General features: G+C 39.6%; 2 protein-coding genes across 2 annotated transcripts; one reads left to right on the top strand and one right to left on the bottom strand.

Moving 5' to 3' along the window:
• Positions 1 to 9,756: 9,756 nt before the first annotated feature.
• On the top strand, positions 9,757 to 10,546 carry LOC138903173 (acyltransferase Pun1-like). The gene is made up of 3 exons (XM_070191098.1): positions 9,757 to 10,026; positions 10,115 to 10,224; positions 10,327 to 10,546. The coding sequence occupies exons 1-3, from the start codon at positions 9,757 to 9,759 to the stop codon at positions 10,544 to 10,546; spliced, it is 600 nt and encodes a 199-aa protein (XP_070047199.1).
• Positions 10,547 to 10,864: 318 nt separating this feature from the next.
• Positions 10,865 to 15,664, bottom strand: LOC104118176 (ASI1-immunoprecipitated protein 1). Its single transcript, XM_009629366.4, has 3 exons — positions 15,510 to 15,664; positions 11,347 to 11,812; positions 10,865 to 11,268 (listed from the first exon to the last, which is right to left on the bottom strand). The coding sequence occupies exons 2-3, from the start codon at positions 11,788 to 11,790 to the stop codon at positions 11,110 to 11,112; spliced, it is 603 nt and encodes a 200-aa protein (XP_009627661.1). The 5' UTR covers positions 11,791 to 11,812; positions 15,510 to 15,664; the 3' UTR covers positions 10,865 to 11,109.
• Between the last annotated feature and the right edge of the window lie 12,306 nt (positions 15,665 to 27,970).

The following is a 27,970-nucleotide window of genomic DNA, read 5'->3' as shown; positions in this document are numbered from 1 at the left end:
AAGGGACTAAGTCCCTGTACAAATCGGCGCACTCTAGCCTCCATAGTGGGCAGCATGTAAATAACATACTTAGACAGGTACGTGAATCTCATATGGTAATCCCACACACTCAGGATACCTTGCCTCAAGTTCTCAAACTCAGCAGCACGAGATGCCTTAGTCTCGGCGGGCAAGAAATGATCAATGAAGGCATCGGCAAACTCACCCCACCTCGTCGGAGGGCTCCTTTCTTCACGGGACTCCTCACATAGTTCAAACCAAGAATATTTCACCTCTTTCAGGCGGTAGAAGGCTAATTCCACTGCCTTTGTCTCAGTAGCATGCATAACTCAGAGAGTCTTGTACATCTCATCAATGAAATACTGGGGTTCCTCTTCTGGGTTAGTACTCGTGAACACTGGAGGATCCAACTGGAGAAACATGTTCACCCTGGAACTAGTGGAATCCCCTGGCTGATTGGAAGAAATGGGTGCAACATTTGATCTCTGGGCCTGGGATGCCACTATCTGAGCCAACATCTGTATGGCTTCCCTAATATCAACATCAGAAACACCAGAATCGGAAGCTGGAACTGGAGGTGGAACTGGTATATCAGTTGGAGGGACCGTTGCACCCTCAGTAGGTGTAGGGACAGGTGCGGTCTGATCAGTTGTAGTAGATTCAGGCAGTGTTTTGACTGGAGGAATATTCTCACTCCTCGGGTGCTCACCCGCATCATCAATTATAGGGTCAATTGTCACTCCTGGGGTGACATTGGCTCTTTGTCCAGTTCTTGCCTTCTTCTTAGGTGCCATGTACTAAAAGTTAAAGTAAAGCACGAGTTAAAGGAGGAACAATCTTACCATCAGCTTTATCGTACGATCGAGAACATGAAAGAAGGGTATTATTCCTAGCACCAATACACAACCCACACAATGTCTACTGAGCCTCTATAGATAAAGAAAGTACAATGATAATGTCGGGGCCAAGGCCCCGGCTATACCTCAAGCAGAATACACAAAGAACAAAGATACATGACCCCGGGATGAAGTGGGGCTCACCAAGTCAGCTGGGAAGAAGGTGTACTGCTATCACTGATCAATATCTTCTGTCATGGAACCACCTGCATCCATTTAAAGATGCAGCGCCCCGGCAAAAGGGACGTTAGTACCGTCAAATAGCACTAGTATGCATAACCAAACACCCTCACAATAGAATAAATAATACAACTAAGAATATCATAATATTAATGAAAGCCTTAATCAATATCAAACCTCAATTTAGGATCAAGACAATGTTCAAATTAATTTCCATATCTCACATTGGGATATTTTTAGTATCGATATTCCATTGTTCACAATACCATTATTCACAATACCAATACCACCGTACTCTTAGCACGGAGTCCGATCACGACCTGATCAGCTAGGCTATCTCATTAGAGACATCAACCACAATTACTCTCAATATCAATACGACTGTCTTTACCTCTAGGATGAAGACCTAGTGAGTTTCCCTTCTTAATCTTCCAAAATTTGAGCAAGAATTGAAGAATACCTTCTCACTCTAGGGCACTCTCTCTCACTCTAAAATGTCATATTTTAGCTCAAAAATAGCCCGAAGCGTTTTTTTAACGAAGTAGGGTCGGGTTTTAAAAACCCAAAAATGGAGCTCCGGAACAAGGTCTGTGATCGCATATGTGATCGCATAATCGATATGCGGACCGCATATCGGTCGCACAATTATTGTTCAGAACTGGCAAAAATATGTCTGTGTCTGCGGTCATTATGCGGCCCGCAAACCTATTCTGCGATCGCATAATGAACCGCAGAACAGTTATGCGATCGCATAGTCGACCGCAGAATTGCATCCAAACTGGCCCTCTCCTGCCTCACTTCTGCGGCCATCATGTGGTCCACAGCGGTCGCATAATGGACCGCAGAAAGGCATTTTTCTGCCAAAAACTTTCCTTTACTTTCTAGTGCATTGTTCAACCCAAAACTTCTAGTCCGGTACCATGAAACATTATTCTTTCTTTGCAAAATTTTACGGGGCCTTATAGAGAGGGAATCTTGGTGGGTCCCAGGGTTATGTAATGGTAGCTTCAAGCTAGGTGGGAGAGCCCCACCATTTATAACTGGATTGCGTGATTGTCTACTCATGCAGTTTCTAGTTATTGGTGTATTGGTGGGTTATTACGACTAAGGAAAGAAAACATCAGTGGTAATTTGAGCAATGAATATGAGGAATGTATGTTATATTTGGCCTTATCGGTTCATGTTCAGGTTTTGGGAAGACTTAGAGTCGATGCTTCATACGGATGTGATGTACAAGGAAAGGAATTCAGCCGGTTGCTTCTTTGAGAGGGTGTTCATATGCCAGCAGGGCCTTGGAGTTTGATTATATTCGAGAACAAGTCAGAGTGAGTGACTCTCAACAATGGTCCTAGTAGGTTCAAAATTAAAGTGCGGTGCCTAAGGATTTCGAGTATGTGGTATGGTCAAGTATCAAAATTTTGCAGTGGATTATGAAAAGGGGCTTGGAGTGTTCTATGTTATCATCGGTTTGCGGTGTAGCATTTGAGGAATGGGAGAAAATGACTTCAGATTCATAGAGGAATTATCAGAACGGGTGTACCAGTTGAAGATGTGAATATGCGCATAAGGAGGGTATGAGATGGTTCGTGGGTTTTGGAGACAACGTGGTCTCGTGAAATAAGGTCACTCAGGATGAGTGCGGGATTAGGTTCATGATGTTTTGAATGGAGCTATTATTATTCCTAAGGCAAGTCCGGGGTAAATTAGAAGAAATCGGATCGATTAGCAATGGTTGAATTGGCATGATGGTGGCAATGATCAGTTCCTTCAGCGTGTTAAGTTATACATGTGATTTGTGGCGGTACGTGCGAGGCTTGACGGCTGCCGTAATTGATTTTATTTGGAGGCATTCGAGTATTATGGCATGTTATATGTAGATGGATCCCGGAAGTGTTATGGTGGTTTAGACCACTACTTGAGGATTGTATTTTCTGCAGTTATGGGAATTTAGTCGCATGTTGCAATGGTTCTCCTGAAATTAGTTAAGTAAAAGGTTGCTATGTGATGGAGTGTTTAGTCTATTAGTGGATCAGGAGTCATGATGGGATTCTTGTAATCTCATGTATTGGTATGTTAGGTGCAGTAAGCGGCATGGGAATTGGAAGTTGAGGATCAAGGTTACAATTTGATGTAGACAAGAATGTCATGACGCTCGGATGAGCAGGAAAGAATTCAGATGTTTAGAGTAAGCTGGTACTGTCTTCAGCATCACCTGAGATCAGTGTCATGTGTAAGAGGCTTTGTGTACTGAATTGCAGATCCTTGATTCGCCTTACGACATTCGTATGACTGGTGGTATGGATGTGCAGACTTATTACCTGGTGCGGAAGGTCATGGGAGTGTATCCCGTGGGAGGATTGTATAAGTGTGACATGTAGTAACTTGATTGATTAAAGATTGGAACCAAGTATGGAGATTGTGGTAATATCGCTAATGTGAGAATTTGTGCCTAAAGGGCGCTCTGTTCAATTGGTTGTGAATTGTGGAAGTTTGTTCCAGATTTTATGGCTATTCTTGGGGGTGGATCCTTGAAAGCTTATTAGCTCAGTACAGTACGATCAGAATCGGCTTGAGGTCCATGAATGGATCTAAATGTGAGTGTGTACTCTATATCAGGCCGGATGTGTTCATTTCAGCATAGCGTTGGTTGCGGAGGAGTCTTCGGGCTTTGGATGTTATTTCTGTCGTCAAATATTCCATGTGGGTTGTGAGACGGCTTGATTATTTGTACAATGTGTTGAGGTCCCACGTAGCGGTGGTGTTATGTGAGCAGGATGGCTCTCGAGATGCAAATTATATATCCCACCTTAGTTGTCCTTGAGTTTTATAGCGTGTGACGCTACACGTCTCCCCGGGATTTATATTAGGCACTTGGCGTGCTTATGGTTGATATTCAGGCATTTCGTGAGTATAAGCATTACGGCTCGATGTGTGTTTTCTTTAGATTATTATGCGTGGATCGGGTGGCACGCTACCACGGATATGTTGTATGGATCGGGTGGCATGCCACCACGGGTATATGGTTGAATTGGGTGGCACGCCGCCACGGATGTGTTGTTTAGATCGGGTGGCACGCCTCCACGGGTATCATGGTTGGATCGGGTTGCATGCCGCAACGGTATCATGTGTGGATCGGGTTGCACGCCGCAATAGTATGACATTGAGTACAGTTTCCGATATCTATTATTGTGTGTTTTGCTTCTCATTTCCTGAGAAAGGTTCATAACATCTTTTCGGTTGTTTAAATTAGTTACGTAGGTTTAGTAGATCTTTCCAGAGTTCGTTTCCTTATATATCACATTCGAGTTTGTAGCTTATTGGCACATTGTGGCATCATATGAGACTTTTGGCAGTGTCTGAGGTGGCTTATTGCCTGAGCATCTTGTACTGGGTCAGACAAGATTATTGGACATGGGATCAGTGCGATCAGATTTATATGAGGCACATTAAAGAGTAAATATCAATATTCAATCCAGAATGAGGTAATGGTTCTTGTCGGGAGGAGAGACTCCATGAGTTGTGATTCGACAGGTGGTTATGAGTGTCTACACATCTCTTTTGTCGTGTCAGTATTGCGAGAGCAGAAACAGGACTTATATGCTTCATACGGTGTGTTGTGGGCATCAGATTTGTGGGATTTAGGCTATTGTTTTCAACGGATGTCATTATGGTCATATGAATAATGCGGTGCATGGTATGAATTCCGTAAGAGTATACAGTCAGGTATTGGTACATCGTGTAGTGATGGATACGGTGTTCGTATGTTGGGAACAGACCTAGTAGAGAATTTCAGATGTTGTAATTTGGCTCTAAGGCTAACTTGACTGAATAAAAGGGAGAATCTTCAGATTTGCTCGACCTAGTGTGCTCAACTGGGTTGTGGTAGCACAGGTAGGTGCACGAGGTGTTAAACAAGCATTTCGGACAACTCCAGAGCAGTTCTTAGCACGTTCAAGGACAAACGTATGTTTAAGTAGGAGAGAATATAACGACCCAATCGGTCGTTTTGAGCCCTAGCACGTCGTTCGGTGGTTTGAGGCCATGAGTAGCTTCACTTCGGGTATTATGACATGCACGTATAGTCGGAATTGAATTTTGCGAAGTTCGGAGTAGTTTGGGAAGAAAATTCTAATTTCGGAAGCTTTAAGTTGGAAGAATTGACTAAGGTTTGATTTTTGAGTAAATGACCTCAGAAGCGGGATTGGAAGGTTCCAACAGGTTCGTATGATGATTTTGGACTTGGGCGTATGTCCGGATCGGGTTTTGGATGACCCGGGCACGTTCCGATGCCTATTGTGGAAGATTGACATTTTGGAAGAATTTCATAAATTTGGGTTAAAGTGCATTTCAATGTTATTGATGTCCGTTTAGGATTCTGAGTTTGGTAATAGCCCCGTATGGTGATTCTGGTATCGGGAGCGCGTCCGGATGTGGATTTGGAGGTCCGTAGGTCATTTCGGGGTCATTTGGCGAAAGTTAGAAATTTGAAGGTTTTTGAGAAGTTTGGCCGGGAGTGGACTTTTTGATATCGGGGTCGGATTCCGATTTTCGAAAGTTGGAGTAGGTCCGTAATACCCGCATGTGCGCTACCCTGCGCGCAGAAGCGGGGGACTGTTGGGCCCAGCTGGAGCTGCACCTACGATGGAATTTCCACAGGTGCGGAGCCGCAGAAGCGGCTATTGGACCGCTAGTGCGAAGATTGGGCTGGGCAGTGTGCTTCTTTAAAACGAGGGTTTGGCTCAATTTCACTTCATTTCGTCCATGGGAGCCGATTTTCGAGCACTTTTGGAGTGCCATCTTCATAAACTATAATGGGGTAAGTGCTTGCTTCGCATTGTGAGTTAAATATATGATTTATATAACGATTTAAGCATGAAAATTAGTAGAAATTTAGGATTTTCGTAGAAAACCTAGAAATTAGTATTTTTGGATTTTGACCACAAAATTGTGCATGGAATTAAGAATAAATCATATATTCGAGTTCATGATGTTATGAATAATGTTTATCTTCAAAAAAATTCAGAATCCGGGCACGTGGGCCCAGGGTTGATTTATCGACTTTTCGAACGAAGTTGGAAATTTGTATAAATTAATTTTTTATGGGTATTAGAGTAGATATTATGGATTTGCACGTTTATTGACTAATTTTGGAGCGACGGACATCGGTTTGGGGTGTTAGAGTGGCATTGGAGCCGGATTATGGAATGTCGGAGCGAGGTAAGTCTCATGTCTAACTTTGTGAGGGGGAAATTACCCCTAGGTGTTGTATATTGATGTGTTCTACTTGTTGTGGGGGCTACGTACGCGCAAGGTGACGAGAGCCCGTACGTAGCTACATTCATGTTATTGTCTGGGTAGGCTTAGGTTCACATCATGCTATAGTTGTACTGTTTGAGCAGTTTCTCGACTAGTAAATTCCTCTGTTCTACATTACTACTTGAGACTAGACTACTATTGTAGAGACTTCACGAGTTCATGATTAGTCACCGAATAATTTTACTCATCTTACGACATGTTTCCGTGATACATATGTTTTATTGAAAGTTTTTTATTAAAGAAATTACAACTCACATGTTTATTCGTGATTGGGGTCAAGGACCCGTCAAAACTTCTTATTCTAATGGGATTGGGCCGATCGCCTCGGCGGGATTATGTACTTCTTATTCTAATGGGATCAGGTCGTTCGCCTCGGCAGAATTTATGCACCACATTCTAATGAAATCGGGCCGTTCGCCTCGGCAAGATTTATATACCATACTCTCATGGGAGAAGGCCGTTCACCTCAGCAGGTTAATAGATGCATCTATAGTTCGTGTCGTTCGACCCTCGGCAGTGCACATATTATGATGGGATCGGACCGTACGCCTCAGCATTTCTTTAAAATATCCTCATGAAATCCTGCGTAACATTTGGCAAGAAGCCAGTGTATCTGTGAGTTCTTCGTGATTTGACCCATTTTGGTGAGGTCCACTATATATTTATATATATGCTCCGGTTGAGGCGGAAATTTGTTAATTGAGAGCTTGAGCCTATTATAAAGAGGGGAATTTGTACTACGTATTTTATGCTTGTTTATTTTATTTATTTACTCTGCATCATATTGTTCACATCTTTACTGTACCTGATATTATTGGACCACTAGTGAGTGTCGATGTCGACCCCTCGTCACCACTCTTCCGGGGTTAGGCTAGATACTTACTGGGTACACGTGGATTTACGTACTCATATTATACTTGCTGTATATTTTATTGTGCACGTACTTTTATGTCCGGTGGTCCTTTGGGCACGGAGGCACGAATGATGTGTGGACTTGCCGCGAGCTACATTTCAGGTTACGATCCGCAGCCAGCAGAGTCTCCTCCAGGGTTATTTGTATTTTTTCTATCTAATTTGTATTCCGGATAGATGCTGTATTTTATTTACTTCCTAGTTGATGCTCATGCACTTGTGACACCGGGTTTTGGAGGTACTTATGAGTTGTTCAGTATTGTAATTGGGAAAATATTATCATTTACTCTGTAAATTTTATTTCCGATTATTTAATTGAAGGAAAATTTTGATTTCAAAATACTAAAATGGGTAATTAAGTTAATCAAGTATTGTTGGCTTGCCTAATAGCGGTAATAGGCGCCATCACGAACTTTAAAGGATTTTGGGTCGTGACATCTACGGAGTCGCTTCTGCGACCATGCTTCCGCAGAAGCGGTTGCACCAGCAACCCGAAAATTCCAGCAGCTTCAACAAGACTCCAATCGATCTGAACCTCGTCTGAAACTCACCTGAGCCACTCAGGACCTCGTTCGAATATACCAATAAGTCCCGTAACATAACACGGACTTACTCAATGTCTCAAATTATATCAAACAACGTCGAAATTACAAATTGCACCTCGAATCAAACTTATAAATTTTTCCAAAATTTTAAATTCTATATCTTGTGCCGAAACGTATCAAATGAATTCGGAATGATTTCAATTTTTTTGCGCACGAATCATAAATGACATAATGAAGCTGCTCAAATCTCCAGAACTGGATTCCAACCCCGATTTCAATAAAGTTAACTCCCGGTCAAACTTTCAAACCTTCAATTTCTAATTTTTACCATTTCAAGCCAAATTCAACTACAGACTTCAAAATAAATATTCAGACATACTTCTTAGTCCGAAATTACCATATGGATCTAGTGGAACCATCAAAACTCCATTCCGGAGCCGTTTGCATAAAAGTCAAACTCCGGTCAATCCTTTTCATTTAAGCTTCCAACATGAAATTCATTCTTCCGAACTAGTCCTAAAACACCTGAAAATCAAAATCGACGATTCACACACATCATAATACATCATATAAAACTATTCAAGACTTCAAATAATTGAAAGGAGCGTAAATGTTCAAAACGACAAGTCGGGTCGTTACAAGATTATAAGAGTATATAAAGACAGTATGGTAACAGACAATATATGTTTCTTACCAAATATAATATAAGTCTTAGCGAATTTGAGTTATCAAATATCTCCAGCAGTGGGAACTAGTAGGTAGCCAAGTGAATGATCGAGATAAGTACAAAAGGATTCGTATGCAACTGTTACAAAAACAAAACAAAATAAAAATATTAAATAAATTTAAGGCCTCTTATTAATTTTTAGTTTTAGGCTCCCACTTCCTTTGAACCGCCTATGCTATGATGTTCCGTGAAGTCAAAGTATCAGTTTAATGATAAAGGCTTAAAGCAAGGAGGGTCGAAATTAAGTGCATGATAGGTTTTGGAATTAATCTCGGGTGAACTGAAAGTATTGAATTTGTGTAACTATAGTCCTACTCTATAGTGATTTGTATTCTATGATAAATGGAAAGTAACCTAGGCAACATATTAAATTAAATTAATACTCCTTCCGTTTCAATTTAAATGACACATTTTTCTTATTAGTCCGCTCCAAAAAGAATGACACATTTCTATAATTAGAAATAATTTAACTTTGAACTTTTCATTTTACCCACTTTATCCTTAAGGAGAAGCTTTTATAGCCACACAAATATTATGGTCCCACAAAGCTTTTACCCCTTAAGCTTTTAGGACCACATGTTTCAAAAGTCTTATTTTCTTTCGTAAACTTTGTGTCAAATCAAACTATCTTATCTAAATTGAAACGGATGTAGTAGTATAAAAAAGTTATTACACTATCAATATACATAACTTAAATCTATTTATAATATATTGTAATTAGGATTATAAAACACTTTAACATAAAGAATATGCTTTTTGCACGACTTAGTAGCCAAATGTAGTGGTGAATTCTTTGTCAGACACTTTTCGTAATCAAAATTGTCAAAATTAAAGCGGAACACTAATTATATTTTGCACCCTCTAACCTTCTGCTCATCATGTATTGGGCTCGATTGTTTCTTGGGGCCAGGAGTAGGGAAATGACAAGCCAGCTTATTAGGCTTTTGTGGAAAAAAGGGGGGTATTATCACTTTTAGCCCGTGTCAGAAACTATTTATATCTGGTAGCCGAAAAAATGTATAAAATTTGTATAATTTTTTTATATAACTTACAGAATGTATATATATATATATATATATATATATATATATATATATATATATATAAAATATACAAATTTTATACATTTTTCGACTATTATTTTTACAGCAGCTATACAGTGTCATTTTTCCAAAAAAGGATGGGAGATGGTTGCACTGCTAGCAATTTCTTTTACAATTGGGGAGTTTTAAGCCGTGATATAAATGCAACACTATCATCTCCTCATTTTGTAGAAGACTCCATCTACCCACAATCTGATATTAATCCTACTGTTGTATTAACTATCAAGTCTGAAGAATCATTTGGATATCTCGGAAAGAGATTTGTGTTCCCAGCTGCTAAAATAAATGCCCTCAAAGCCAAAGTTGCTCATGAATCGGAAGTCCATAATCCAACTCGAACTGAAGTTGTGAGCACACGTCTTTACTAATGTGCTGTGGCTGCACGAAGAGCGAATTATGGTTCATTTAACCCATCTTCTTTGTTTCAAGTGGCAGATATGCGCCAAAGGCTCAACCCATCTTTGTCACATGATGCATCTGGAAATATTGTATCTGGATTTTCTGTGCAAACAACCAATGAAAGGGACATCAGTTGTCCAAAATTGGTTAGTGAAATGAGGAAGGAGAAAGAGAAACTTGTGGACAAAGATAATATTAAGAAAAATGCATTTATCTCAAAAGTATGAATCTGATGATTATTTTTGTAGCAGTTTGATTGCACTCCCGCTTTATAAAACAGACTTTGGTTGGGGGAGGCCAGCTAGAGTGAGCATGGCAACTGGCCACTTCAGTAAGTTATTTTTTCTGATGGATAATCAAAGTGAAGGTGGAGTTGAAGCCATAGTCATGTTGGACGAACAAGACATGTCTATATTTGACAGAGATCCTGAGCTTCTGGAGTTTGCTATTCCAGCTCCAAATCTTTAATTAAAAGCGTCTTCTGGTCTGTCCAATTTTATAACTACTAAGTAATAAATTGTCTTGTCTAAGGCAACTTGTGACTTGTTAAAGTATGTGTTATTTAAATTCTTGTGTTGTTTTACGAAATCTTCAACGTATGTTGTTCAAGTCCAATTTGTTGCGACTTTGTGCCAAGTATGTACTGTTTTCTTTTTCTGCTTTACTTTTGGCTTTCTTTTTTCAGTTGATCATACCTGTCGTTGCCCTGCTTTACTATGGTTATAACTACATCTTTCTCCTGGCCACAGAAAGGAAAAAGAAAACAACAAACACACACACACACACTAGCTTTAACACTCCTACAATATCTTCATTGATAATTAGATATAAGCTAATCTCCTGCAGGTTTACTTGACACACAATTAAGTAAATTTAGGCCAAATTACAATTCATGATCAAGTGAACACGGTTTTATAGATTCAACTCTACCGCCAGAAATATGATCATAAAAAGCAAAACATGTCAATTGCCTAGAAGTTGAATCTTTAGGTCAATGCTAGTTTGCTGTGCAAAGTATTCTAACAATGAGCTTACTGCTCAGTATCTGCAACACGCACTCTGTAACGTTCTGCCAACCGTGTAGCAACTCTGTTGCTAACAACACTTTCTATGATTTCAAACTTCTTATAGCTTGCATTCAAGGTCTCCGTCTGTTTCTTCGAAAGATTTTCTTCCTCCTCCAGTTGATGCTACATAGAGAAAATGAACTTCTAACATCAGGAATACTTAAATGTGAGATATACACTGAAGTAAAAACGAAAGTTTACCTTGAGCAAAAACTTAGATTCCTCTGCCTGTTTTCTAACTGTAAGCTTGATCTTGTTGGCCACCTCAAAATCAGGATCGCTAGAGTCCAACCATCGGCATACTATCTTACTACCAGGTTTTCTAGGACGGTCATCAAACATCTCTGCTTCAGCAGCACGTGCCCTGACTGGCCTTGGCATACCACATATCATAAACGGGGAATTGCTTAACTCAGTGATAATAGTTTTCGCCTGGTCTGCATTTTCCACCTCAACCAATGCAGCTTGTCCAATGTTCTTTGGTTCAAGGTAGTTTGGGATAAACTTGACCTGAATGACATTCCCAAATTGATCAAGAGCAGCTTTAACAACAGCTTCAGTAGCCACAGGTGAAAGGTTGTCAATGAATATAGTACGTTTCACTTTCTCTCCAAAAGCAGCATACTCTTTATCTGAAGTTTCCATGATGAGTAACGCCAAAGTTCACCTAAACACAAGCAATTCACCAGCATCTTAGAAAGAGCGGTAACCACAGTTCACATAATTTTGATAGCATAACAAACTACTCATGAAACAAATATATCATCTTAGTGCTAATCACGCTGCAACCAACTTAATGCGATTAAAAGAGTACTATGTGTGTCCGTGTACACCGAAACGAGTTGCAGCACCATGATCGTGGCTGAAACGGGTTGGCGCCAGTGTCCTCGGTTGTCTTCTCCAGTTATTTCTGCTCTTTTGGCCCAAGAGAAATGGCAGTCCGAAGAAGGAAAGAGAGAGAGAGAGAGACTTTCTTCCTTGATGGAGGGAAACCCTTTGAGGAAATCAAACATAGTGAAACAGTGTGGTTCAGCATCATCGGAAGAGAAGAGGATCGGCAAGCGCAATAATAGTTGGATAAACAGAGCTTCAGACAGTACTGACATGTCTTATGACTAGCATCAGAAAGCAAAGGCTAGATAGGTAACAAATGGAGAAAAGATGAAAAAACCAAAAATGAGTAGCAATTCATAAGAAATTCCAACTCTATGGCAGATTTGTTTACGTTCAGGTTTACCGAGATAAGAAGAGCAGTAGTAATCATTGCCGAGTTGGCAAATGATACAGCAGTGAGGGACTTGCCAATGATATTGGAAAGGTTCATTGACAATGGGAAAGAGTGAAAACTGTCTGTAAAATAGACGAAAAAATCCTATGAGCTATACAAGCCGGAGTGTGTAGCACCAGTGTTTGTAAAAGCGTGGTTATGCAAGATAGGAGGTTAACCATGTCAAGACAAACTTGCTGGGAACTACTCTATTTCCTATTTACTTGAATTTGTCATTAGCAATTTCTCCTGGTGTTTTCCAAGGCCCATGGACCTAAGATGAATTTTCTGGAAGAAAGATCAAATAAGTCATGTACTTATCAATATGATCATACTTAATTCTGGATATGGACTTGATAGATATTCCATTGACAGAAGGAAATTTCACTTGGTCTGAGTGGAGGAAACACAGGGAAGTTTTCCAGGCTTGAACAATTTTAATCTCAGGTAATTGGAAAGATAATATGCAAATACAAGAGTCTTACAGCGAAGACTTCTTTATGATCACTTCCTCATAATGTTGGATTTGGATAGATAATCAAGAGACCTTTCAGATTAGAGAACATACAGTTATGAAAGGAAGGGTCTGAAGACCAAGTAAAGAACTGGTTGGAGTCCTACCATGCAACGGGAAACACAGATTTTGTGCTGGTCGTGATGCTGAAATAGGAAAGGGATGTTCAAAAATGGAAGTAAATAAGTGTTTGAACTGGAAGAGACTAAACTCGAGATTCCAGGAAAGTTAAGGACTCTCAACCTCTTGACACTGCAACTAAGTCCAAGAAGTAGACCAAAAGGATTTATCATGAAAATACCGAACAGATACCTGGGCAGATTGGCATTAACAAAGGACATCATATGGCAACAAAGATATAGAGCATGGTGCATCAAGGAAGCAGACAAAAACATTAGATTTTGTGTAGAATGGCAAATGCACATTATCGCTACTACTACAGTATCTTCAAATTGCTCATTAATGGTAGAACAATTAAGGACGCAAATAAGAATAAGAAGGAAATCCTTTACTTTCATCAGAATCTATTCTCTGACACTTAGCACTAGTGGCCAAAAGTGGAAGAAATTCATTTTACCAGGTGTACCAGAAGAGAGTTATTGAAGCAGTAAACTCGCGAGCAGAGTTATTGAAGCAGTAAATTCACGAGCAGGAGAAATGTTATGAAGGTCGGATGGCTTCACAGTGGAGCTTATTTCAGAAATTTTGGCGATAGGTAAGAAAAAAGTTCTGAGAACCTTTTACTTTCAGGATAGATGCATCTTCAAGAAACGAGATGAGCTTGATTTAGCACCAGATTTTCACTCAATTAGCTTAGTTGGAACTTGGAAGTATCTATGTCTACATCTATTAGATTAATCTTGTTCCGGTACCATCTTGGTACCAGTTTAATAAAAGACTTTACCAAAGCTGTTGTCTTTGATTTTAGAAGAAGTCATAGCCATATTGTATCGGATGCACAGAACATATTTGTGAAAGCCAGGAAGAGTCACTCTCAGCCCCAATAGAAAATGAATATCTGGATGTGGATTGGAAGATGCACTCCTAAACTAGCTTGTAAGCTGGATACTGAAAAAGCACATAGTCATTTTTTTTTTGATTTGCACCGGGTGTCCAAGTCTCTTTGAGCCCCGACTAATCCCGGGGGTGCACAGGCCCTCGGCAAGGAGTTTCCCGCAAGTGCACCACGATTAATTCAGGTTTTACCCAGTCCGATGGCCCTCAGAAATTGTTTGCACCCAGTGGGTTTCGAACTTGAGACCTTGAAAGGGAGCAAACCCCAAGGCTCAAGTCAATTACCACCAGGCCAACCCCACATAGTCATGTACTGGGAAAGGAGGGGAAAACAAGGAATCATCTCTTATTTGCAAATTAAGGCGGTGAAAGATGTCTGGAATTTATTTTCTTTCTGAAACTGATTGGACAATGCCTAAAGCAGTTATAGTCTTATAGAGTGTTCAACTTCAACCACCTTGAGGTGCTTTGCAGAAGTTTCAAGAAATGTGTAAACTTAAGATTCTAACAGATTAGCAAAGTTTGTCGTGATATAGGCAAGAAACATGAACAATCTAGATAGCTACAGAAGGAAGATTCGCAAAGTTTTTGTAGCGCTTGGTGCTTTCAATATAGTTGTGATTAAACTACTTTACTTATCAAAAAAATATGACACAGGTGCAACTATTTATAATGTTACTAACAAAGGAGTCTCCACTGTCTTTTTGTGCCTCGCGATTCAAAGGAACTTTTGTTTTTGTACCTTCCTTGACTCCTGCTATCTGTTTCCCCAACTATCTTTCTTTGGCGAAAAAAAAAACTTGTTTTTTTTTTGAAGAACGTTACTTCTTGTGCTATATCAACAAGGCGAAAGAGAAACTCAGTTGATACAAACCCTTTTTTTATGACCGAGAAATCTATTCGGGATCAACCCCTTAGGACCAATTTGCAGCCTCCGAAACTCGGGGATAATGGGTCTGCACCTCTACCCTTCTCCACTTAAATACCAAGCTTAGTTCGAATGGCGCAGGGCTCGAGCCTATGACCTAAGTCCCAAATCCCTCAACTTTTGCCACTTGAACAAAGCTCGCTAGTTGATACAACACTTAGCTAGCACCTAACAAGATTTTGTACTCAGGGACAATGTACATGGACATTATTTTTGCTACACATCGTCATGTGCTATATCCAAACTTGTATAAATAAATACCACAAATGCCATAGCTCAAGCAAAGTTCTTTCCCATCCAAATTACCTACTCTTTGTTATAATACATTCAATAACTTAATCATCCACGTCTTTATGCTGAGCCTGGGAGGGGGTTTTTCTGGGGGGAAGTGGAGTTCACCAAATCAAGATAAACAAATAAAAATTTCCACTTTAAAGGTCCAATAATCATGAATTCAAGACATAGTTTACTTTCATGTTCCAAAGCCAAACCCCAATTTCAAGAATCAATTTTTACCGGAGACAACCCCCTCCACCCACCCAGCCCCGCAAAATAAAATTTAAAAAACAAAAAAAGAAAAAGGGGAAGTTGCAAAAGTATATAACAAAGACAGCAAAAAGGGGTTTCCGAATGGTGCTTACCGTGAGCTTTCCCAGGTTGCTGGAGCCTCTTTGGTGTTTACTCTTCTACCTTCTTCAGATAGTGTTCCTACGGTTGTTTTTAAGTTTTTCAGTGGACTCCTGTTTTAACACCCGAAACTATCTCGAATCTCTTTATATAGTAGTGAGTTTTGGCCAGGTATATTTTGGTTAGCTCTTAGCATATATAGTCCGTTCAGTAGGCTAAATTGTAACATTTTTAGTCTCACTGTCACAGTATGTTTAAAAACTAACCGTGTTACCTAACCCTAATTCATGAAGCAAATCTTGTACTTTAAAGTAAAATATTTTCTCTCCTTTTATTGGATAACGCAAATTATCACTTTAATTCCTTATTTTTAGATTATGTATTCAAAAATTTTAACCTTGAAAATATCCACTTCTGTGCCAGTTTTCAATAAGAAAATGATACTGTATAGCTGCTGTAAAAATAATAGTCCAAAAATATATAAAATTTGTGTATTTTTTTTGTATATATATATATATATATATTGTATGTTAATATACCAAAATTATACAAATTTTATATACTTTTTCCGTTACCAGATGTAAATAGTTTCTGACACTGGCTAAAAGTGATAATACAACCTGGTTATTCGTTTGCTTCAATAATAAGCCTAGAAGTGATCTTGGCAGCTCTATTTTTTTTTCAAATTTTAACTTTTCTTTTTGGAAAAATCAACCGAATTTTTTAAATGTGTATACATTACAAAAAAATATACAAATTTTATATATTTTTCGGCTATTATTTTTACAGCGGCTATACAATATCATTTTCTCGTTGAAAACTAGCACAGAAGGAGATATTTTCAAGGTCAAAAATTTAGAAGACATAATCTAAAAATGAGGAATTAAAGTGATAATTTGCGTTATCCAATAAAAGGAGAGGAAATATTTTATTTCAGAGTAGAAGATTTGCTTCATGAATCAGAGTTGGGTAACACCGTTAGTTTTTGAACAGATTGTGTCAGTGAGACTAAAGGTGCTCCACTTTAGCATACTTAAGGGACTAAATATGCTCAAAATTATATTTGTGGGACTAAAATAGACCTACACTCAAAGATAAAGCATAATATTGGTCAAAAACTCATATAGTAGTAGTTGTTTCATGTTTGGCCTTGAATACAAGCAAACAAGACGACCTAATGGTGTAAACAATATATATATATATATATATATATATATATATATATAATATTCATAAAAGAACACTTATCAGATAATAGCGAGTTGTAGCAAAAGATTTTAGAAATATATATTAACAATTTACATTTTAGAAAAGAATAGCTAAACATGGAATGAATTCTTAATATTGACAAAGCAATAATAAGTGAATAAAAGGAAAAATTAGATTATAAATTTAAGGCCAAACACATAAATAGCTCATTCAACTTGGCTCCATTTTTCATTTGGGCACTCTATCTCAACTTTGTTTCATTTTGGCTCTCCAACTTTATTTTTTATGTTTCATTTTAATACAAAAGTTAAAATCGGTGCAAAAAAAGATAGCGTGTGTGTATACACAAATCTAAGGTGTAATAAAAATTCAATTAAATGTTGCTCATCCTTGTCAAACGGGTCAATACTAAAATACCCGTCCCGGATTTTTTGGTGTCCATGATACTTTCAGATCAACTTGAAATCCACAAGAACAAATATCCATTCCATTATGAAAAAATAATTTTCTTTGAGACATGGATTCACTTCAAACTTCAAGCTTATATGAAATAAAGGATGAAAAAATCAGGTGGCAACATTTAATTGGATATTTGTTATACCTCAGATTTGTGTATAGACACGCGCTATATTTTTTTGCATTGGTTTCAACTTTTGTGTTAAAATGAAACATAAGAAATAGAGTTTGAGGGACAAAATGGAACAAGGTTGAGATAGAGTGCCAAAATAAATAATGGAGTCAAGTTGAATGGGTTGTATATGGGTTTGGCCTAAATTTAAGGTCAAACTGGTGACAGTATTGTAAGAGTAAATAAAATTATGCTTTTTGAAAATGTTTTGCTAAAAAAAAATCTTTTTTTTGGTTTGGCTTAATTCGATAAATCAACTTACGTGTACGCTATGTCACCTGAAATTTTCTAGTGTCTTGTGCGTGTAAAGCAAGGTTGAATGGGGAACTCATACTCTAATTTAATTGCTTCAGAGACAGATGGATTTTCAAAGCCTTGGTCGATAGAGAAGCTAGAAAACAAAAATATATTCGCACTCGAAATTTGCATCAAATCAGAAAGCATATTTAGTGCATTAATTAATTTGACATATCCATTTAGTTTCATATGGTACACAATTTGTACAAAATCTAAGAGTTAAAAAAAGTCTACTTTAACTTCGATGGCTTATTTTTAGTACTAGTAATTGTTGGATTTTTGGGCCTTTTTTCTTTCCTATACTAATAAATAAAATACCTTTTGGGCTTAATTCACTTTGCCGTAAAGCTCACTGTATATATATATATATATGACCACAAGAGTGAAAAATAGAGGTGGCCGTTTTTGGTGACTTGAGAGAGAAGAAAACATTGTTCTTTGCTCCAGAAAATTCTGCTCCAGGCAGTCCTCTTCTTGTAGCGTTTCCCAATTCGTTAACTGTTCGATCGTACCCAAATTTGGACCGGAGATTCTTAATATCATGTTCTTTGATCTGAACGGTGGAGATTGGATTTTGCTTCTGGAACTTCCCGAAAATGAACTTGAACAGTAGCCCTGTTTCAAGTGATTTCTCTCCTTTTCGTCTCTAGTTTGGTGTTATATTACTTGTGTTGTTGTTCGTTGTTTGGCACTTTGTTTGTAGCCACTTTGAGAACAATTTGTATTCTTGTTTATTGATTTAGTGGAGTTTTTTGTGGGCTAAGTGTATAGAGTAATCTGTTTATATTAAATGATCGAATGATAGCGTGACACGTGGAACCGGAGACACGCGAAAGACAAATCAAGTAAGAATCAAGACCGGGAACAACAGTCGCAGTATATCGGATAGGCCCCGAAGGGAGCATAATCAATGTGAATAGGTCGAATGTTTGTCACCAAATGGCATTTAATGAAGAATATTCCCTACTATTAAATAAACAGTCGTTGCAAAGAATTTTGACATTCATGACCTGCCGTTACATATTCATCAATGGCTCCTTTTATTGACATTTAAGAGAGGCTTGATCCTAGAATCTTATTTCCTAAGTATAGCTATAAATAATAGTTTCAACAACCATTGTAAGGACACGAAATCTTTGGCAATACTTATGGTACATTCTATTCTTAAGCTAAATAAGTTCACTTTACTTTTTTCTTGCATATTGTTCTTATTTCTGTCCTCGGAGACATTGCTCTCGGAGCCAAGCCTGCCATGTCCTTTTATTTTAATGCTAAGTCTTATCTTTAATCTTATTTATTTATCATTTTTGGATCAAATCAGTTCGCTTGTCTATAAACTATGTAACAAATTCAACTATACCGTTTTACGGGTAAACAGTTTGGCCCCGCCGTGGGGCTTAGACAGTTGTGTAATTGAGTTGATCCTTGCATCTATTAATAACTCATTTGATTCTTTGTTTCATAGCAAAAATCGAAAAAGGCAGTTAACGATGTCAACATCGCACACAACGTTGAGGCGCAAGAAAATCTGCCTCAACATGAGGATTCAATCACTTACACCCACAACGAGGGGGATGTAGCAACTCCGGTCCATGGCGGAAAATATCCCAACCATGTGCGGGATACAACTCCTGATGGGTCATCTCTCAAGGCAGGACCAGGTCATGACGGAATTGAAGCAGGCATTATCAGGTGCTACCAACAACACAAATAGAAGAGGCCCAGTCCCTCCCGGCGCTCCTGCAAATCAAATGGCTCAAAGAGTTGATAACAACACCTCGAGGGGTGAGGTCGGTTTCGACAGAGCTGGGGGAACCGGTAGTGGGTCCGGTAACGATAACGGTAATGATCCTTTCAAAATCAAACTCATGAGATTCATGAGGGAGATGAACGAGTGGATAGATCAAAACGCGAAGGAGTTTCACGCCCGAATGGACCAAATTCCAGGCGCACCACCAGTTTTGAAGGCCCCAGATTCGAAGAAATACACCAAGTTACCGTTTAAGCCAAGCGCAACATCGAAATTGATTCCGAAATGGTTCAAGATGCCAGATATACCAAAGTACGATGGGACTTTAGATCCCCAGGAGCACATCACAACTTATACAATGACGGTGAAAGGAAACGACTTGCCTCAACATGAGATTGAGTCAGTTTTGCTGAAAACTTTTGGAGAAACCCTCACAAAAGGCTCCTTGACATGGTATTCTCTTTTACCCGAGTATTCAATTGATTCTTTTGAAATTCTCGCATATTCATTCATAAAGGCCCATGCCGACTCCAGAAAGGTCCAAGCCCGAAAGGCATATATATTTAGGATCGCACAGGGTGAGTCCGAATTACTGTGAGAGTTCGTTATTAGATTCCAAAAAGAGAGGATGCTGCTACTAGTCGTATTAGACGAATAGGCAGCTGAGGCATTCACTAATGGTTTGAACCCGAGTAGCTCCGACGCCTCCCGAAAGTTGAAGGAAAGCTTGTTCGAGTTCCAAGCGACCACATGAACGGATATCCATAACCGTTACGAATCGAAGATAAGGATAGAAGATGATCAGCTCGGGCTCCCGACATCAACCAAGGGGTGGGACCGAGACAAGAACCATGACAAGTTCAAGGGAAACTTTAATGCACACCGTCGATCTTCTAAAGGTCGTTTCTTACCTTACAAGAGAGCTGAGGGACGTGGCGGCAAAGGGTTCTGGTCCTCAAATAGGTTCGCTCCCGATAGAAAAACTAATTGCGGTCGGAGCAACAAATCGCTACAAGAAAAAGAGGTATTGGGGACCCGAAATTATACTTATCCCAGGTTATCATATTACAATTTCAACATCAGCGCAGTGGAGCTAGTATCGTCGATGAGGAATATCAAAGAGGTACGATTCCCGATGCCAATCAGATCTGATCCCAGCCAGAGGGATCCCGCTTTTGGTGCGAATATCATGGGACGCACGACCACAAGACTGGGGACTGTCCACATATGAGCGAGGAAGTGGAAACGCTATTGAAGGATGGCCAACTCAGGGAGTTCTTGAGCGATCGAGCCAAGAACAATTATGGCCGCAGCCGGGACAACGCAGAACCCTCAAAGATAGGGGAAGACCCTTATCAGTTGACTATCAACACAATCTTCGGAGGGAATGAAATCAATGGTGTAACGTTCTCGGTGGCCAAGAAGACAAAATTATCAGTGACTCATAACAAGAGACTTCGAGAAGTCGTCGAAGATGACATCACCTTCGCGGAAGAAGATGCCGACGGACTTCTTCTGCCTCATAACGATGCCTAGGTAATTTCTCTTAATATTCTAGATTTCAAGATTAAACGTGTTTTGGTTGACCCAGGATGCTCAACCAACATCATTCATTGGAGAGTGCTGGAATAAACCAAATTAATCAGAAGTATCATTCCGACAATAAAGCTCATCGCTGGGGTCAACTTGGTAAGTGTGACAACCCGAGGGGAGATCCTGCTGCCCACGAATGTCGAAGGAGTTACGAATACCACCTTATTTGAAGTGGTGCATGGTGACATGGGATACAACATTATTCTTAGTAGACCATAGTTACATTAAATGAAGGTTATACCATCAACATATCACCAACTGCTAAAATTCCCGACCCCCAGAGGGAATCAAGAAAATAAGAGGAGATCAACCGACAGCAAGAAAAATGAACACAGTATCAATTTCCAATAGTAAAGGGAAGGAACCCAGTAAATAGCAATAACAGAAACCGACGCCTGCTCCCGAGCCGAGTGAAGATGATAAAGGAGAGAAGTCGTCGGAATCCCACCAGGTACCGAGATACTTTCAGGTACTGAAAGAGACAAACGCGACCAAGTCCACGACAGAAGAACTTGAATACGTGATTTTGTTTGAAGAATTCTTGGAGAGAAAATTTCACCTGGGAATAGGACTCAATCCCGAACTCAGGTCAAGATTTATTAATTTCCTTAAAGATAATGTTGATTGTTTCGCATGGTCACACTCTGATATGATAGGTATCCTACTAGAGGTGGTCGTGCATAAGCTAAGCATGGACCTAAGCGCCTCTCCGGTAAGGCAAACGAAATGCTCGATAGCCTAGGTTAGAAACAGATTTATTAAGGAAGAGGTAACTCGATTACTTGACATCGGTTCAATCCGGGAAGTAAAGTATCCTGAATGGCTAGCTAATGTAGTTGTAGTTCCAAAAAAGAATAACAAATTTCGAATATGCGTAGATTATAAAGACTTGAATAAGGCTTGCCCTAAAGACTCATTCCCACTACCAAACATTGGTCAAATGATTGATACAACGGTCGGGAAAGAGTTAATGAGTTTTCTCGGTGCCTATTTGGGTACAATCAAATTAAGATGAATCTGGAGGATCAGGAAAAAACTTCGTTCATAACGAGTTGTGGTACATATTGTTATAATGTGATGTCCTTCGATCTCAAAAATGCCAGAGCCATTTATTAGAGTTTCGTGAACAAGATGTTCGAGAAGCAGATAGGTAAAACGATGGAAGTGTATCTACATGACATGTTGCTCAAGAATTTGAATGTAGGTGATCATTTAAAGCACCTCTAGGAAACCTTTGATATCTTGAGGAAGCACAACATGAAGCTCAACCCAGAAAAATGCACGTTCGGGGTTGGCTCCGATAAGTTCTTGGATTTCTTGGTTTCACAAAGGGGGATAGAGGTAAATCCTGATAAGATCAAAGCCATTTAGGACATCTCAGACTAGCTGACAAGCATAAAAGAAGTCCAAGGCTAACTGGAAGATTGGCTGCTCTAAGCAGGTTCATCTTTCGATCCTCGAAAAGATGTCATCATTTCTTCTCATATCTTAAGAAGAAGAAGAAGAAGAAGAAGAAGAAGAAGAAGAACTACGAATGGACTCCAGAATGTCAATAGGCCTTAAAAGACCCAAAACGTTATATATCAAGCCCCCCGCTACTATTGAAACTGGGGGAAGGTGCACAACTGCTAATATACTTAGCAGTCTCAGAGGTAGCGGTAAGTGTCGTTCTAGCACGGGAGGATGAAGGTACTCAATTCCCTATCTATAATGTTAGCAAAATTTTGTCAGGAGCAGAAACTCATTATCCGCACCTCGAAAAACTGGCCTTAGCTCTCGTAGTCGCTTCTCGAAAGCTTAGGCCTTATTTCCAATGCCACCCGATAGTCATTATGACGACCTTCCCTTTACGGAATGTTCTCCACAAGCCTGAATTATCAGGACGATTGGCCAAATGGGCATTCAAAATATGTGAGTTTGATATTGAATACAAGCTTAGGACTGCGATCAAATCACAAGTTTTGACCGACTTCGTGGCCGATTTTAGTCTTGGATTATTGCCCATGGCTGTTAAAGAAGCGATGTTGGTGTCAGAAACATCATTAGGAGTTTGGATCTTGTTCACGGATGGAGCTTCTAATGTGAAAGGGTCCAGACTCGGGGTGGTCCTAATCACGCCTTCGGGGGAAACCGTGAGGCGGGACATTAAACTGTTATGTTAACTAACAATGAAGTCAAGTATGAGGCTTTGGTTGCAGTACTCGAGCTGGCCCGGGTACTTGGCTCTGAGGTCCTAGAAATTAAATGTGATTTCCAACTGGTAGTAAACCAAGTGTACGGGAGAAGAGAACATAGAAGCAAAAGCATTGGCCAACTTGGAGCCGTCCACGGAGATGAAAGGATCTGACTCCGGTACTATCGTTCAACTTATGCATTCGGTACTAGATGTGGACCGCTATTGTGAAGTAAATACAACCAACCTAGTTTGGGACTAGAAGAATGAGTTCATCGATTATCTTCGGCATGGCAAGTTGCCCGAAGACTCGAAGGTGTCCCGGGCACTACGCACCAAAGTGGTATGCTACAGCCTCTTGGGTAGAAAATTATATAGGAGATTATTCCAAGGCCCGTTGGCCCGATGTTTAGGAGCCTCGTAGGTAGACTACGTAATGACAGAGGTCCATGAAGGAATTTACGGGAACAACTCCAGTGCGGATTCGTTACAAAAATTGACCTCGTCCAATTTCACACCTTAATGCAGGGTTATGAAAACGGCCAATGAAATAATAATACCCAACAAGAGTCGGGGTCGAATTTCGCATGGAGCTATAGATGGAAGTTAGTAATATATATCGTAGAGTGAGAGTTTGAATATCTAAGTTTACTCTTCCACAAAATGGGGTTGTGGTAAAGTCTAATTTAAAACTACAACTGCAAGTTGGGAAATAAAACTAAGAGATTATTTTTGTTATTTTTCAAATGTTGTGAAAAGCCTAGGGCCATGACCTTCACCTAGGTGTTTGCCTAATGGAATATAAACCTTAATGCTTGTTTTATTGATTGGGGTGTATTATAGCTATCAACACTCAATTGCTCACTCAAAACCTCTCGGTCAGAGAGTGATTTTGCCCAATTTAGCTTTCTCAAGTCCAAATGCGTATTGAACAAAACGGTTGATAAAAGTTCAAGTCGGCTTATTACTATCTCTAGGTTGAACCCTCTAATTGGGATTATCAATCTCTCGATTGACCCAATTTCTTGTTAGCCAAGTTTTTCTAGACTAAGTCTATTTTTCTCAAGTAGAGACCAAGTCAAATAGGGATGAACTAATGTTTAAAACCATTAATTCCACAAATAAAAGCAAGAACATGGCTAAATAATAAACACCCAACCATAAACAAGTATTAAATCAAACACCAATTAAGTTTACACACTAGGGTTGGGTCACAACCTTAGTAAAAATCTAGCTACTCATGCTTCAAATGGAAGAAATAGAAGAATAAATGATAATTAAACTCATATTACAAGATCAAAGTGATAAAATCTAAGTTAAAATAGATCAAAATATGAAAAACTACTAAAAAGAGTAAAAGGAATCGGCTACTGTAGCAGCTGATGTCAAAAGTTGACCTAAAATGTGAAACTCGTCTATTTATACAGGGCTAGAAATTTCGCACAAAACTGCTCTTCAGGAGGTTCTGCGGCCGCACAATTCCATGTGCGGTCCGCACTTTTCTTCAATTTGTCAGGATTGGAACTCTGCGGCCGCATAATTCTGATATGCGGCCGCAATGCACTCTTTTTGTGGTCTGCACTTTTACATGTGTGGTTGCACCTTGTTCTTCTGCGGTCCGCACTTTTACATATGTGGCCGCATAGCTCTTCTTCTACGGCCGCACTTCTGGGGGACTTAGAATGCACCTTCTCTGAACTTTGCTCTGGCTTAGCTTTTGCGGCCGCACAATTCATGTGCGGACCGCACTTTCCACCAAACTCTGATGGTTTTTCCTTCATAACCCGCGGCCGCAGATGATATTCTGCGGTCTACACTTCTGAGCTTCTGTGCCTTTTATGCCCTTGAATTTAGATTACTCCTTTTTGAGTTGGATTTCATCTCGAGAGTTCATCTTACAATATTCCTACAATTAAGCACATTGCATTAGTTTTTGAAAACACAATTAAACGCTTTTGGACTAAAACAAAAGCTAAAAGGCGCTAATAAGTAGTCAAAATCCCCACTAATCAACTCCTCCAAACTTAAGTTTTTGCTTGTCCTCAAGCAAATAAAGTTGTTCCCACCCCCACATGTTAAGAGCCATTTCACCTAATCAAAAGTGAGTCATTCACACATAAATTGGGACCAACAATTACCCACACCACTTATGAATTATCAACAAGGCAACAAGTTAAACTTTCATGCACAAATAGTTCTAATATGACACTTGAGCATCAAGAGTTGACTTTATTCATCAAGGAAGCTAGCTCTTTCATGTAGGTTATTGTGGATCCCAAACTCCTCCTCCTCTACTCGACGTTTGCCAATCTCGCTTAAGAATTTAGCACTCAATCCAAATATTTTCGAAAGGTTCACTCATCTCTCTCAAAATAATGTCGCAAGTAGGGCTTTAAGTACCATAGGCTTGCCCCTCATGTAGATCACCACTAATGTAAGCTCACTCGGCTTGAAATTACGTAGGGATTTTTCGGAATGCAATGAATACTTTTGGACTAAGGTTGGATATGCTATGATAGAACGGGTTCATCTTTCCTTAAGCACTCCATTTTCTTTTTTAGGCTCATGTTTTGCTAGCTCTTTGAGGCATTTTCTTTTGTTTGGGGGAACTAGAGAGACTTAGCATCACTCTTTTATTTATCATGATATTCATTTCCTCCCTCTTTTGATTTTTCCATGCTTTGCATCATTACTTTTCTTTGAATCCCATCAACTCTTCAACTTATTCACTTTCTTTTTGCACTTTTTTTTTTGTTCTTTCCTTTTCTTGTATTTCCTTTTCATTATTTCTTTTCTTTTTGTTCCTTGATACCTCTTTCAAGTTCTTCGTCTCTCCCCAAAACTTACGTTTTTATCCAATTGTTTCACAAGAGTGTTAAGGAAAGCTCGGGTGCCAAGAGAGTGTCATGACAAAACAGGTAAAGGCTTGTAACACGGTTTTCAAATGAGACGTGTTTTAGGCTCAAATGGGTTGACTAGGGATAACAACATTGGTGGGCAATGGAAAACTTCAAGCGGGCTAAGAAGAGCCTACAATCACTTTCCAAGCCAAGCAAAACTTAACATTTCGCCTAGATATACATTCGGGGGCAAATTATACACCATTCGCACGGGTACTTGGATTTGCAACACAAACATCTCACCTCTCATACAGCTGGATTATTAAAGAGGATAGAGTCGAGGTCCCCCAACAACCATATTCAAGATTGAAAATCACTATGGTTCGATTAAACCACTCTATGATTGCCTAAGTCAACACAAGGGTCACAAGGTCACTAACTAGAGCTATTTCTTTCCAAAAAAAATATTTTTAACCATAAGCACGTAGTTAAGTTTGTTGGTACCAAGTGAATCATGTTTGACTCTTCGAACATGACTCAATTAGGTCTTTTTATTCATTACTACTACTATTATTACCTAAACACCAAAATAGACTTAGTCCCTTAAGAAAGTTGTCACTCCATCCATCTGTAACGACCCAGACGGTCGTTTTGAGTATTACAACCTTGTTCCCCCATTTACCGCTCAATTTATGCTTTATTGTTGTTGTATGACTTACCGGGGTAATTGGTTCGGGTCCGGTGAGATTTCGGAATGAATTGAGACACTTAGTCTCCTAATGGAAAGTTTAAGTTGGAAAAGTTGACCGGATGTCGACTTATGTGTAAACAACCTCAGATTTGAATTCTGATGATTCCAATAGCTCTGTATGGTAATTTTGGACTTATGAGCATGTCCAAAAAATTATTTGGAGGTCCATAGTGGAAATAGACTTTAAATGGCGAAAGTCAAATTTTCGGGAAGTTTGACCGGGGTTGACTTTTTGCTATCGGGGTCGGAATCCGATTCTGAAAAGAATACCTCCGTTATGTCAATTATGACTTGTGTGCAAAATTTGAGGTCAATCGGACGTGATTTGATAGGTTCCGGCGTCGTTTGTAGAAATTGGAAGTTTCAAAGTTTATTAGGCTTGAATCTATGTGTGATTCGTGTTTTTAGTGTTGTTGGATATGATTTGAAGGCTCGACTAAGTTCATATAATATTCTAGGACTTATTGGTATATTTGGTTGAAGTCCCGGGGGGCCTCAGGTGAGTTCGGATGCTTAACGGATCGAATTTGGATTTGGAGGAGGAGCTGAAGCAGCTGGGTATCTGGTCTGATCACACCTGCGCGAAAAAGGGCCGCACGTGCAAGCTCGTGGATGCGAGGCATTAGTCGCAAAAGAGGAAATACATGGGCTGGCCAGGCACCGCGGGTGCGAAAATATTTGCCGCGGGTGCGAAGACCGCATGCGCCAGAGTTTTGCCGCAGGTGCGATTACCGCAGGCACGAAGAAATCATCGCATGCGCGGACATCGCGGGCGCGAGAGTTTTACCATGAGTGCAAAGACCGCAGGTGCGAAGAAATCACCGCGGGTGCAAAAACCCCTGGGCAATACAAAAACAGAGGGGTTCCGAGCTTTTGCCATATTTGGGCATTTCAAGCTCGGGTTGGGCGATATTTGAGCAAGGTTTTCACGGGAAAACTTGAGGTAAGTCCCTTGTGATCATTTTTACTCTATAATATTGAATTATCATCGAGTAATTCTACTATATTACATGTTTTTGAGGTGTAAATCGGGGGTTTGAACTTAGGGATTTGAAAATAAGATTTGAAGATTTGGAGGTCGAGTTGAGGTCAGATTTTGGTAAAATTAGTACGGTTAGACTCGTGGTTCAATGGGCTTCCGGATTTTATAACTTTTGTCGGGTTCCGAGATGTGCGCCCGACAGGCGAATTTTGAGCTAAATTTCGGGTTTTTATAGGAAATTAGTATTTTCTT

The sequence above is a fragment of the Nicotiana tomentosiformis genome, chromosome 12, assembly GCF_000390325.3.
Source record: "Nicotiana tomentosiformis chromosome 12, ASM39032v3, whole genome shotgun sequence".
Lineage (NCBI taxonomy): Eukaryota > Viridiplantae > Streptophyta > Magnoliopsida > Solanales > Solanaceae > Nicotiana > Nicotiana tomentosiformis.
Note: the sequence above shows the minus strand (reverse complement) of the source record. Positions and strands in the feature narration are given on the sequence as shown.